The 13882-nt window shown below is 46.0% G+C and overlaps 1 protein-coding gene across 1 annotated transcript in view; it reads right to left on the bottom strand.

The window, feature by feature from the left end:
* The window catches only part of LOC128322323 (piezo-type mechanosensitive ion channel component 2-like), a 119569-nt gene that overhangs the window by 483 nt on the left and 105204 nt on the right, over positions 1-13882 (bottom strand). Inside the window, exons 45-50 of the mRNA XM_053243383.1 lie at positions 13069-13257; positions 12137-12229; positions 9250-9419; positions 8874-8990; positions 7242-7321; positions 592-820 (exon numbers count right to left, since the gene is read on the bottom strand). Of these exons, the coding sequence (XP_053099358.1) occupies positions 592-820; positions 7242-7321; positions 8874-8990; positions 9250-9419; positions 12137-12229; positions 13069-13257 (878 nt within the window). The remainder of the gene's footprint in view (positions 1-591; positions 821-7241; positions 7322-8873; positions 8991-9249; positions 9420-12136; positions 12230-13068; positions 13258-13882) is intronic.

The following is a 13882-nucleotide window of genomic DNA, read 5'->3' as shown; positions in this document are numbered from 1 at the left end:
CTAAAACAGAGCGGGGAAAGGGAGAGAAACAAGACAGTTGTTTTCAGGGGTATTTTTTGTTCTGTCCGGCCACCTGGCCTCTATTTTTCAGGGCAAATTTCCAGTGTTTTTCCTTGTGTCCCAAAATCTCTCCTTGCATCCCAATCTTGATCGCATACTGAGCTACTGAATCCAGAGACAGGGCGAGAACACACAAATGTAATCTTTGAAATGGAAAAATCTGATGGAGCCCCACTGAAGCCCTGCTTGGAGCAAGACAGGACCGGACCTGGGAGTGGCTACCTCCCACACGTCACTGGGGAAATTTGGAATCTGCATGGCCCTGTCCTTCTGGAGCAACTGGGAGGGTTATGATAGCTTATGATACCAGCTTATGATACCATTTATGATACCAGCTTATGATACCATTCTCCATTGCGAGCGAAGAGGAGTCCTTACAGTAACTTGCTCCCCAAGATACTGCTGCCCTTTCTACACAAGAACAAATCCTTGGAAGAGCAGCACATCATTGCTTGCTCCAGCAGACTACATCGGTGATCCTGAAAAGGATGGCCTGTGAGCACTTCAAAATGAAGTTACGTGCATCCTTACCCATGACCTGCCAAGAATCCCAGGCTGGAAGGGCTGACTTTGTCACTATAGATGACGAGTTCCATGTTCTTGCTGCACTCATGACCCGGGCAGCCAGGCCTCTGCTCCTTCACCATCCACCATTCCAGAACGTGGCTTGAAGATCCATTGGCAGGCAGCTGCTGCAGCTTTATGGTTATATTTCTGAAGAAGGCCATCTCATCTATGTCCTTTGGCTGGTTGGAATGAGCTGTGAAACAAGAATGATGGTGAAGTGACCAGGAATGATTGTGCATTCCTGTGAAAGTTCAAAATTGGCTGCAGCTGCATAGGAACAGAGAAAGCTGCCTTATACTGAGTCAGACCATTGTTCCATCTAGCTCAGTATTGTCTACACTGACTGGCAGCAACTGATTCAGGCAGGGGGTCTTTCCAAACTCTACTTGCAGATGCCAGGGATTGAACCGAGGACCTTCTGCATGGGAAGCAGATGCTCTACAGCCCCATGCCCTAAGGAGAATATCTTATAGCAGACAGTGCTCACCCATCTGAATGCAAAACAAGGTAAACCCTACTTAGCAAAGGGGGAATTCATGTTCGCTACCACAAGACCAGATCTCCATCCCAGATTAATAATCTGTCAAATCAATAATCAATAATCTGTCAAATCTGCCATCCTTGAGTCCGTACCCCAAATCACTGAAGAACACTAGCATTCCCACTTTCACCATAAGCATGTGTTAAGAAATGGGGAAAGTGCACCCTTCATAATCTCGATTATAGTATATGACAGGGTGATGAAAGAGTGCTTAAGCTGGGCTGTCAGCTGATTAAAAATATTAGTAGAGTTTTAGTTTATTAATCAATTGAATTCACATACATTTGCATAAGACAAGACAAGTGCACAATTTATTTTTAGATGGTGCATGTATATGTCACAGCAGGACCATCGCAGAAGAGGCAATTGTAACAGCAAAACACAACAGAAGAATACAGGACCCTTTCTATTCCCATGGCTTACTTCCCCACAGCTTCTTCCAGATATTTTTTCCTGAACTAAGCTACAAAGTGACCTCACAATAAAGCTGAGAGTCTACAGAACATCAGATTTTATGCAGATAGCAACTTTGTCACTTCATGTGTTCCATGCTCATGAATAATTTTGTCTTATCATAACATGTTTGTGATATATCAACCTGGAAACTGGGCTCAGCTGCCCATCTCATCGCATAGTGGACTTCATTTTTAAGTCTAGTTTCTAATGGGAGGAAAACTTATGAAATCACCTTATCTATGTGTCTACCGCTATTAAATTGTGTTGACCATTCAATGCAAACCAAACTTTTAGTACATGAGAAGGGGGTCCTAGGGGATCCTGAAGGATATTTTTTATTGTAATCTGGCATCTTGAAACAAAATGGTAGCCACTCAAGTGTATATGGCCAGGTACAAACAAAAATCCCAGAACATCGGAGCTCCAAGATTATCCTGATGGAGTTATTTTGAAACAAGATGGTAGCCGCTCAGCTGATCAACACCACCCTTTTAGAATGCATGTGTTTACACTCTGATTTAAATCCAGCTTTGATTTTGAAAGAGGCTCCATGGCTGACACACTGTGTAACATTCCTTCTGCCTTGTAATGGCACGTTTGCACGGTTGAGCTAGAGCATTGTTGTACAAGATGCAGTAATTACGCAAAGAGAGTTGCACAATGGATGGCCATTGGAAATAATGGCCACCCATTGGGCACCAGCATTTTTGCAGTTCTTGCAGTTGCAAGGCAGATGAAATGCTGCATAGTACTTTAGCTCATACATTTCATGTAAGACTACTTGTTTTTTAAAAAAAGGTAAAGTGTGCCGTCGAGTCGATGTCGACTCCTGGTGACCACAGAGCCCTGTGGTTGTCTTTGGTAGAATACAGGAGGGGTTTACCATTGTCATCTCCCACGCAATATGAGACCGGAGCATTGGTGTCCACTTACCGTGAAGGCTCCTTCTTGTTCTTGATGCCAGGGACATCTCTGGGTTATCCTTCCCCACCAGCTCCAAGCAGGACAGATACTGTGAATAAACAAAACAGACAGTGCCCGCCCACTTGGGGCTGCAGAGGATAACCCCGCCCCAGTTCTCTGTTCGAGCGAGGCAGTAGCAACAAATAAAGCGGACACGTAATCCGTTAACACAAACAACATTAGGTAGAACTGTAACGAACAAGTACCTTTTAGTAAAGAAAAACATGGAAACGAAAGGTTTCACCTGTCTAACAGGTAGAGACATACCTTCCGTCCAACGGGACCAGGCGGAGTGTACCACTGGATGGGTCGAGATGTCCCTGGCATCAAGAACAAGAAGGAGCCTTCACAGTAAGTGGACACCAATGCTCTGTTCTCAGTTCTTGATGCCAGGGACATCTCTGGGGACATACCCCAGCTTCGTCCACAGGGAGGGAACCGCTTCCGCCTAGTCCCGTGGGAGGACCTGCTGAAGGATCCTTCTGCCCACGGCCGCCTGGATAGTGGCGTGTGTCTCAATCTTATAGTGCTTTGTGAAGGTTGAGGGCGTAGACCATGTTGCCGCTCTGCAAATATCCTGAACCGGAGCGTGTGCTGAAAAGGCCGCTGAGGCCGCTGCTGATCTAGTGGAATGTGCTGTGATGCCGGGAGGCGGGCTCTTGCGCATAGACTGATAAGCCAGTACTATGCAATCTTTAATCCAGCGAGCGATGGTTTTTGCAGAAACAGCGGACCCCCTTCCCTTTATGCGAACTTCCACGAACATGGAGTTGGTGTTGCGTAGGTGAGCTGTGCGTTTGATGTAGGTTTTTAAGCATCTACGCACGTCCAGCTTGTGCCAGAGCTTTTCTCGTTCGTGCGCCGGACGAGGACAGAATGAAGGCAGAAAAACATCCTGAGATTGGTGAAAGACGGAAGGCACCTTCGTGCGTACGAAAGGATCAGGTATCAGCCGTACCACCTCCTTCTGGAACACACAGAATGTTTTATCGACTGAAAGAGACCTCAACTCTGAAATACGGCGTGCCGACGTGATAGCCACCAGGAAGGCCAATTTCTTTGACAGTGTTTCCAGTGGAATGGATGATGTTGGTTCAAATGGAGGGTGCTGTAAAGCGGAGAGGACCAGATGGAGGTCCCATGATGGGAACCTGTGTATTACTGGAGGCGATAGGAGGGTGGCTCCCCTCAGGAAACTTCGCAAGTGCGGATATGAAGACAGAGACTCCTGGGGTCTGCCTGAGATAAGGCCCAGCAACGATGCAGCCTGGCGTTTTAGGGTGTTGGGCTTGAGGCCCTTGAAGGAATTGCAGGAGGTGTTTGGTGGAAGCCGACCCCCGAGGGATGGAGTGCAGAGAGGACCATTTGAGGAACGCCCACCAGGTTGTCTGGTATATCCAATTCGTGGAAGGCCTTCTAGATGCCAAAATCGTGTCCATGACCGCCGTGGAATATCCGAACTCCTTTAACAAGCTCCGTTCAGTTTCCAGGCGGTCAGCCTTAACCACGCTGGATCGGGGTGGTAAACTGGACCCTGGGAGAGCAGGTCTTCTCTCACAGGAAGTTGCCATGGATCCTCTTCTGCCATGAGAACGAGCTCCAAAAACCATGGCCTCCTGGGCCAGAAGGGGGCGACTAATATGACTCGGGCCCTCAAGAGGCGAATCCTCCTGATGACCCTGGTCAGTAGAGGAGTCGGGGGGTAGGCGAACAGCAGCCCCTCGGGCCATGGGCTGGCAAGGGCGTCCACTGACGTTGCTCCCTGAGCGGGGAACCTGGACATGAACTGGCGCACTTTGGAGTTTATCGGAGACGCAAATAAGTCCATGCAGGGTACGCCCATGCGGAGGGTGAGAAGGTGGAAGACCTCTGGGTGAAGACTCCATTCCCCGGGATGAATGTCATCCCTGCTCAGCCAATCGGCCTTTGTGTTTAGCTCCCCTTTGAGGTGATGAGCTATTAGGGAACAAACGTTGGCCTCCGCCCAGTTTAGTAGTAACATTGCCTCCAGGTGAAGGGAGTGTGATCGAGTGCCCCCCTGACGATTGATGTGTGCCTTTGCTGTTGTGTTGTCCGTTTTTACTAGGACGTGGCGATCCCGAATTGTCGTTTGGAAGGCGATGAGGGCTAACCGTATGGCTCTCAGTTCTCCCCAATTGATACTGTGTGCCTTTTCCGCGGGATCCCATCGACCCTGGGCCGAAAGGTAGAGACAGTGAGCCCCCCATCCCCTGTCGCTCGCATCCGTCGTGACCAAAACTCTTGGTGGATCGAGGAATTCCTTTCCTGCAAACAAGTTGAGCGGGCTCAAACACCACCTGAGAGCTTGGCGAACCTGTTTCGGAATCTGTAGGTACAGGAGCTTCCTCTTTGCGATGGAGTGCTGGTGAGGTAGGAGGAACCATTGCAGCGGTCGAAGATGGAGTCTTGCCCATGGTACGACGTCCAAGGTTGCGACCATGAGACCCAATAGCCTGGATAGGGACATCAGATGACTTCTTGATGACATCAGGGCCGACTTGACCTCCCTTGTGATGATCTCGAACCGGTCCCAAGGTAGGTACAGGCGGTCCTCTTCTGTGTTCATCACTACCCCGAGATGTTGCAGGTGGTGTGTTGGTTCCAGATGGCTCTTGTGGTGGTTGATAAGGAATCCGTGAGCCTCCAATTCCTGGAGCATGACCTGCAAGTCCCGCTGAGCCTCCTGGAGGGTGGGGGCTTTCAGGAGCAAATCGTCCAGGTACGCAAACAGTCTGATACCCCTCATGCGGAGCAGGGCGACCAACGGTGCCAGAACCTTCGTAAAGATCCTGGGGGCTGCTGATAGGCCGAACGGTAAGGCCGCATATTGGAAATGATTGCCAGCGTATTTGAAGCGTAGGAGGTGCCTGCTGTCGGGGTGAATAGGCACATGTAGATATGCTTCTTTCAGGTCGATGGAGGCCAGAAAGTCCATGTGAAGCAGAGTTTCCGATATTGATCTCAACGTTTCCATCCTGAAGTGGTATTTTTTGACGAACTTGTTGAGAAATTTTAGGTCTAGTACTGCTCTTTTTGTTCCGTCCTTCTTTGGGACGGTGAATAAGATAGAATAAACGCCCCCCCCCCCCCCCGACAGGGCGGGACAGGTTCTATTGCGCCAATCTCTAGAAGATGTTTGATGGCCAACACCATGTCTGCGTGTTTGAGGGCGCAGCGAGATCGAGGTGTTGGAATGAACCTGGGGGGAGGAGGAGCGTTTAACTCTATCTTGTAGCCCTGTTGAATCACCAACATGACCCAGGAGTCTGTGACTGAAGACTCACAAGCGTGGGAAAATTCTGTCAGGCGACCCCCTCAATTTGTTGACTTTTTAGTCATTGTTGTGCTTTTTGTTTGGGCTGTGAGACTTGCTGTCTATACCCGCCCGCGCCCCTGTAAGGGAATCTCTGGTGACCCCAGGTTCCCCTTTGCTGACTGAAATCTCTGAACCAGCCTCTGAAATGCCGGGAGGCCCGAAAGGGCTGAAAACTCTGGAACTGTTGGTAATTCTTTTTAAAAGGTTGGCGATCCGCCTTCCTAGTGGTTGTGGGCATCGTTTTGTGTTTGTCAACTGACTCCACTAAAATATCCTTGAGGGCCTCCTCCCCAAATAACTTAGTGGCATCATAGGGCACAGCGGTTAGGTTGGATCTAGAAGTATTGTCCACTGGCCAATTTTTTAACCAAAGATGGCGCCTGCCGAGGACTGAGGCTGCAGCCACTCTAGCCGAGTATCTAACAGAATCTAGAGTGGCATCCGCTATAAAGGCTTGTGCCTTTTGAATTTTAACGAGCTGCTGTCTAAGTTTGATGTTGTCAGCAGGGGGATTGTTTAAAAGGCCATCAATCCACAGTAGGGAAGCCCTAGCTGCCATGGATGCTGCGGCCGCTGCCCTTGTGGCATGCATTGAATTCTCATGAGTTCGTTTAAATGCTGATTCAGCTTTTTTATCTGCTGGGTCCTTGAGGGTGACTTCTCCGTCCCTAGGGACCAAGGAGTTTGACACCAGTTGTACTATCGGGGCATCCGTAGTGGGGGTCTTGAGCAAGTCAGACACCTCAGCCTGGAAAGCATAAAAGCGGTTAGAAATAGCTAAAGGCTTTCTGTTTGCTACTGGTAACTTCCATTCTTGTTTGACTACATCTGTGAAAAGAGAGGGAAATGGCAGTAAAATTTCTTTAGGGGTGGCCCTGGGGAACACCCAATCCCCCTTTTCATTAGACGTTTCCTGACTACTTGTCTGCTGAAGGCCAATAGTTTTTAAGATCTTATTCATCAGTGGATTGAAATCATCAGCTACGAAGAGCCTTTGTGCTGAAGCGAGGACAGAAAGAACTGGGGCGGGGTTATCCTCTGCAGCTCCAAGTAGGCGGGCACTATCTGTTTTGTTTATTCACAGTATCTGTCCTGCTTGGAGCTGGTGGGGAAGGATAACCCAGAGATGTCCCTGGCATCAAGAACTGAGAAAATGCCTTTCAGCATCTTCCTATATAGCTGCTGCTCAATATAGGTGTTTCCCATAGTCTGAGAAACATATCAGTGGGGATTCAAACCGGCAACCTCTTGCTTGCTAGTCAAGTCATTTTCCCACTGTGCTTGGTTTTTTTACTGTCAACTTACTGCATTACTTACCCACTTGCATTCGATGTGCCATTTTGGCTTCTGCTCCACCAGTAGCCCTCAGGTATCTTGGTAGGACACCAGGAAGCAAACTAGAAAAATAGCAAATTCAAAACTTTGGTGAATGCTATGTTGGACCAGTATTTACCTGTAGATCTCAGATCAACACTAATGCTGTGTTTTTCACCTGTATATGCACAACCTTTCCCCCAAGGAGACACCTGGGGACATCCCAATTTATCCTTGCAATAATCCTATGAAATTAGTCAAGGCTGAGATTAACTGTCAACTTGCCTAAGGTCACCTTGTGAGTTTTATAATCTGACGCATGGATAATTTCTGATTACGTTTAACACTTGCTTTTCCTTTGTTTACATATCACAGAAGGGCTATTTACATGCACAGTCATCTGTATACACATTCATGTTTTTGTGTGAATGACTCTATATGTTCTGATTTCAACAGTGAACCTGGGTAGGGACTGCACTGGACTCCTCGAATGTAGGGTACAGAATGTTTATACTGCTGTGCATGTGTTGAACATAATTTACTATGCATGTACAGCTCAACAATCTATAAAAATTCAATGCAAGTACAATGTAATGTGTGAATAGCTCTACATTAGGGATGCATTAATTCTGAAACTGGGGACAGAGAGATGAAAATGTATGAAGATGAACAAATAGCAGAATTAACTTTAAGGAAATGTGAAATGGCTTGGAGGTTTCTTTCCGTTAAGAGATTGAAAACTTCTGCAAAAGGAGCCATCCTGCTATTTCAGTCTCATCCCAACAGTTAGGGAGAGGATCGGGAAAATACAGATAGTGGCTCTCACACAGCACAGTGTTATGCATGTGATGGAACATAATTTTTGTACAGTTAATTTTTGCACATGCAAAAATTGTGCAAACAGAGTTGTACAACTCTCATGCAACTCTGTTGGTGCAATTTTTGCACTTGTGCAGCAGCGCTCTCATGCAACTATACAAATGTTACATTCCACTGCTTGTGTAAGTAATATTGTGCAGTATGTCAGCCAAGCTAAAACAAATAAAATTCAGGTGTGAATATGCTAAAACACCTATCCAACAGAGACTTCAGTCCTGGCCACCAAAAGGCATCTCGTTCTTGCATAGCCTTGCAGTGCTATCAGCTATGGTTCCAGCTTAGATAAATCCTCAGTTCAACTGGAAAGTATGAATGTCACAATGAAAATATCTCCCGACATGCTCTTCTTGTCCAAATGCAGGATTATGGAATAACTAGCTGGGCTGGGTGCAGAACATCTGCACCTCTGCTGGCCCGCTTCTCCCTACACCCGGTGCTTTCTGGCTGGCAGGCCGGCTGGCTGGCTCCCTCCTTCCAGCAGCTGGGCCAGGTGGCTTTTTAAAAAGAATTAGACAAATCTATGAAACACAGTAGAGCTATTAACAGCTAAATGGAACCCCCATATACAGGACCAGTGTACCTCTGAATACTAGATACTAGGGACAAACAACAGGCAAGGCTGTTAGCACAGTGAGCACATCACAAGTCGTCAGGCTACTGTACTCTGCACAAACAAATGCATCCTGACCAGTCTTCAAGGACAGCCCCAGAAATTCCAATGAACAAAGACAGGAAGGAAGAAAATAAAATACTGACACAGGTTCTGTCCTGGTCCCACAAAGCATTTGAACGATTTGTTCCCGTATTTCCTTCTCTTCATAGTGCACAGTGTGTATGCCGGATGCTTCAATGTTCTTCACAACAGAAGCATTCCTGGTTTAATGAGAAAATCAAGACAAGTTTGAAAACACATGCCTTTGGGGGCAGGGGTTAGGAAGAAGGATTCTTCTTCTGTCCTGCACGATGTGCATTCTGTGGAAGTGGCAACAGACTGGGGCTGCCAGGGGTGGTTTGCTCAAGAAAGATGCCTGATGCCAGGAGAGGAGAGGAGAGGAGAAACTGGTTGGGGAGGATGTGAGTTCACTAAATAGAGCCCCAAAGGAGTACATCTTGGGGGGTGGGGGACAGTTACCTGAGAAGAGTCCAGTGGACATTGATGTAGATTGCAGAGGAGTCGGCAAGTTCAGCAATCATAGCTTTCCGACTTGCAGGACTGATGTTCCATAGCAGACTGGCATTGCCTTTTATTTTAGCAACCACAATGTCCTCTGGGCTGTAGTTCACTATAAACTGCATAGCAGACTGGAGAGGAAATACAGCAGGGTTTAAAACCCATCAGGACGGTATAATTTCCCAGGTTCTAGTTAGAGTCTTGTCTATCCTGCCACTGTAACCCTCTTGAAGATGCCATTTCAATTCAGCTGCAGCAAATTCTTTGGTATCATCAGTTTATTACAGCAAATGATCTCCAAATGATCTCCAGCTTATTACAGCAAATGATATTACAGCGGATGGTTTCCAATTGGCAATTATCAGAGGAAGTGTGACTCTGTTGGTCCTTTTGGATCTCTCAGTGGCTTTCGATACTATCGACCATAGTATCTTTCTGGAACGTCTGATAAGGTTGGGGGTGGGAGGCACTGTTTTACAGTAGTTCCACTCCTACCTCTCGGATAGATTCCAGATGGTGTCAATTGGAGACTGTTGCTCTTCAAAATCTGAGCTTAAGCGTGGTGTCCCTCAAGGTTCCGTACTTTCTCCAATGCTTTTTAACATCTACATGAAACCACTGGGAGAGATCATCAGGGGATTTGGAGCTGGGTGTTACCAGTACACTGATGACACCCAGATCTACTTCTCCATGTCAACTTCTTCAGGAGCTGGCATATCCTCCCTAAATGCCTGCCTGGAAGCAGTAATGGGCTGGATGAGGGAGAATAAACTGAAGCTGAATCCAGATAAGACGGAGTTACTTATTGTGCGGGGTCAGAACTCTAGAGACTATTTTGATCTGCCTGTTCTAGATGGGGTCACACTTCCCCAAAAGGAACAGGTTGGCAGTCTGGGAGTACTTCTGGATCCAGACCTCTCCCTGGTTCCTCAGGTTGAGGCGGTAGCTAGGGGTGCTTTCTATCAGTTTCGGCTGATACGCCAGCTGCGCCCGTTTCTCGAGATCAATGACTTCAAAACTATGGTACATCTGTTGGTGACCTCCAGACTTGACTTTTGTAATGCGCTCTACATGGGGCTGCCTTTGTACGTAGTCCGGAAACTTCAGTTGGTTCAGAACGCGGCAGCCAGGTTGGTCTCTGGGTCATCTCAGAGAGACCATGTTGCTCCTTTAGTGATGGAGTTACACTGGCTGCCAATAGGTTCCCGGACAAAATACAAAGTGCTAGTTATAACTTACAAAGCTCTAAACGGCTTAGGCCCTGGGTATCTAAGAGAGCGTCTTCTTCATTATGAGCCCCATCACCCATTGAGGTCATCTGAGGAGGTCTGTCTCCAGTTACTGCCAACCCGTTTGGTGGTTACACAGACGGGCTTTCTCGGTCGCTGCCCCGAGATTGTGGAATGCGCTCCCTGCTGAGATACGATCCTCCCCATCTCTGGCAACTTTCAAAAAACACCTGAAAACCCATCTTTTCGCCCAAGCATTCTCAGCTTCCTAAACTGTGGGAGTTTTAATATCTGGTTTATTTTAAAATTAAAAACCCAATTTGGGGATTTTAATCATTGTAATTATTTAATTGTTTTTTTTAAATGTTTTTAAATTGTTGTTATATTGTTTTTAATTTGTTATAGCTCTTTACTGTTTTAGTGGTTTGTTTTAATTGTAAACTGCCCTGAGCCATTTTGGAAGGGCGGTATACAAATCAAATAAATAAATAATAAATATAATAAATATAATAATAAAAATGCTAACTCAAATGGTCCAAGAAAGCTTGGAAACAAGCACAGATCCTGCTCCACCCCACCTGAAATTCCATATCATGGTGAAAATGTAGTAGGACAGGAGAAGTCAAGGTGGAGATTCTTTCCCGACAGTCCCCTGCTAACTGAACAAATTGGAACCTTTATAAAGTGGTGATTCTCTTTATTGAGCAGGGGGGAAGCAACGCCCTATCCATTCCCAGCACAGATTCTCTCCAGTGGCTGTTGCTGGTGTCTATCTTATGTTGTTGGGTTTGTTTAGATCGTGAGCCCTTTGGGGACAGGGAGCTATTTTATTTATATCTGTGTAAAGCACCTTAGGAACTTTTGCTGAAAAGTGGTATAGTAGGGTTGCCATGTTCTGGCTTTCCAAATCTGGGTGCCTAATTTGCATATTATGTAAATTGTCTTGAAAATAATTTTTGAGCAGAATAGTGACTGCACGTTTTGCTCCATAACTCCGCTTCTACAAGCTTTTTTAAAAAAATGAAAGCTGAAATCCTGGCGAATCTGGGTGAGAAGCATAAAATCCGGGTGAAACCTGGAATTTCAGGGGGCATGGCAACTCTAGGTATATAAACATGTCATATTTGACAGCTGGCAGCAAATAAACACTGCAGTTCAAGGGAGCTGGCAGGAGATGGAAGCTAACTAGTCCTGTCCCCTGCTTAGCAAGACAGTGAATGTCTGGCCAATAATTAGACTTGGCTGTACTGAATTGCACGGTGGGAATTGTACACCTGGAAACATAGGAAGGCTGAGTCAGACCACGGGTCCATCTAGCTCAGTGTTGTCCATTCTGACAGGCAGTGGCTCATCCAGGTTTGAGGCAGGGATTTTTCTCAGCCCTACCTGGAGATGCTGCGGTTTGAACCTGGGACCTTCTGCAAAGTAGATGCTCTACCACTGATCTATGGCTCCATCCTCTAGGGACCATTGCAGTGGGAAATGTGTAAACCACTGCTGTGCCAGAAAGTGTAACATGACAAATGGCTCTAAGAGTGATAGCATAAATTGCTAGTAATAGGAGGAATTGCTAACAATTTATGCTTTCTGAACTTTGTACATAATAGATATATACTTACAGGATGAAGGGCATATTGAGCATTGAGATCATTATACTCTGCAAGAGTGAAAGGGACCAGATTTTGCTGCTGAGCACTCATGGTGAATAAGGACTAGCGGGAGCGAGAGAGAGAGAAATTATAAGATCTATGTTCCATTGTAAAGTCAGCTCATTTCAAATAAAACTCACACTTTAGTCCAATGTCAAACCTGGGGGGAGTTGTGTGCTGCTGCTTAACCAGACCATGAGCTCTGCACCCTTCCATAGTCCAGTAGCCATGCACATGTGAGGCTGCAATGCCCCTATGGATCTCACCATGAGGAGGAGGTTTTAGCCGTTCACTTTTGAGATTTGAGTAAATGAGTCCGCACTTCAGTGCACACGGAAGCGAAGCCGAAGAGCACCATGGATCCACGAACAAGCCCATAAGCCAAGAGCATAAGAATGTGCTGGGATTTCCAACTGGAAATCAAGCTGGGCAATTTCTAGAGGGTGTTGATGGACAAGAAGCTATTTGGTAGCTCCAGATTCCAGAAGAATGAGAATGTGGTATCCTCCAGCTACAGTAGGCACATGCCATTCAGATCCACACAAGCACCTAATGGTCTTACATCCCCACCATTCTCCATTTAAGAAGAACACATGAAGCCTTGTATTGAGTCAGATCATTGGTCCATCTAGCCCAGGATAATCTACTCTATCTGGCAGCAGAGACCCTTAGGCAGGGTCTTTTCCAGCATCTCTTACCTGATCTGTTAAGTGGAGGTACCAAGGATTGTAGCTTTGAGTCTTCTACACACAAAGCATGTAATCTAAATTGAGCTATGGCTCCTCCCCATTTATCATTATGCTAACGCTATGATTTTCGATCATGTAAATCAAGTTTTATTGCAAAATGTTTGAGCTTTCACTAAACCCTTTTCCACAGTCCTAACCCTACCTCATTCTTACCTCATAACCACTGATGGTAATTTTGATAGACACATCCAGAGGCTGGTTGGTTACTCCGGCCACTGATTTAACCAGAGACATAAGCAGCAGTGGGAACCACACAATGAAGATCAACACAAACACAATGAAGCCTCCCATGCCGTATTTCACAATCAATTTCTTCTTTTGCCCAGGAGCCTGGGGGTATTTCTGAAACACAAGAAAATGGTCACGTACAGGGCAGTGTGTATATTTTGTGCTTAAAAAGAATGCAGCCCCAGGATTTGGCACCATGAAAACCCAAATTCTTCAAACACTATACATGTGCTTAATTTGCATTTATCTGCTTACTTTCCATAATTTAGTCTACTTCTGGTATTTATTATTATTTTATTATTTATTTAGCGCATTTTTATACCGCCCCCAACCCAAGGTCTCAGGGCAGTTCACAACAAATAAAAACAAAACATTAAAACCAATTAAATATTAAAAACAGTTTAAAACAAAACAATAAATAATCCATAATTTTAAAAGTTACAAAGTTAAAAAGCTAGAAGGCCTGGGTAAAAAGATAAGTCTTTAGACACTTTTTAAAAGCTGCTAGAGATGGGGAGAGTCTTATTCCCACGGGAAGCACATTCCAAAGTCTCGGGGTAACAACAGAGAAGGCCCGTCCCTGGGTGGCCACCAGACGACATGAAGGTAGCCACAGACGAGCCTCCCCTGATGTACATAGTGTACGATGGGGATCATGCAGAAGAAGACACTCTCTTAAATACCGTGGGCCTAAGCTGTTTAGGGCTTTATAGGTTATAACCAGCACTTTGTAATCATT

This window comes from Hemicordylus capensis, chromosome 4 (genome assembly GCF_027244095.1).
Source record: "Hemicordylus capensis ecotype Gifberg chromosome 4, rHemCap1.1.pri, whole genome shotgun sequence".
NCBI lineage: Eukaryota > Metazoa > Chordata > Lepidosauria > Squamata > Cordylidae > Hemicordylus > Hemicordylus capensis.
The sequence above is the reverse complement of the archived record's forward strand: the minus strand, read 5'-3'. Positions and strand labels throughout refer to the sequence as shown.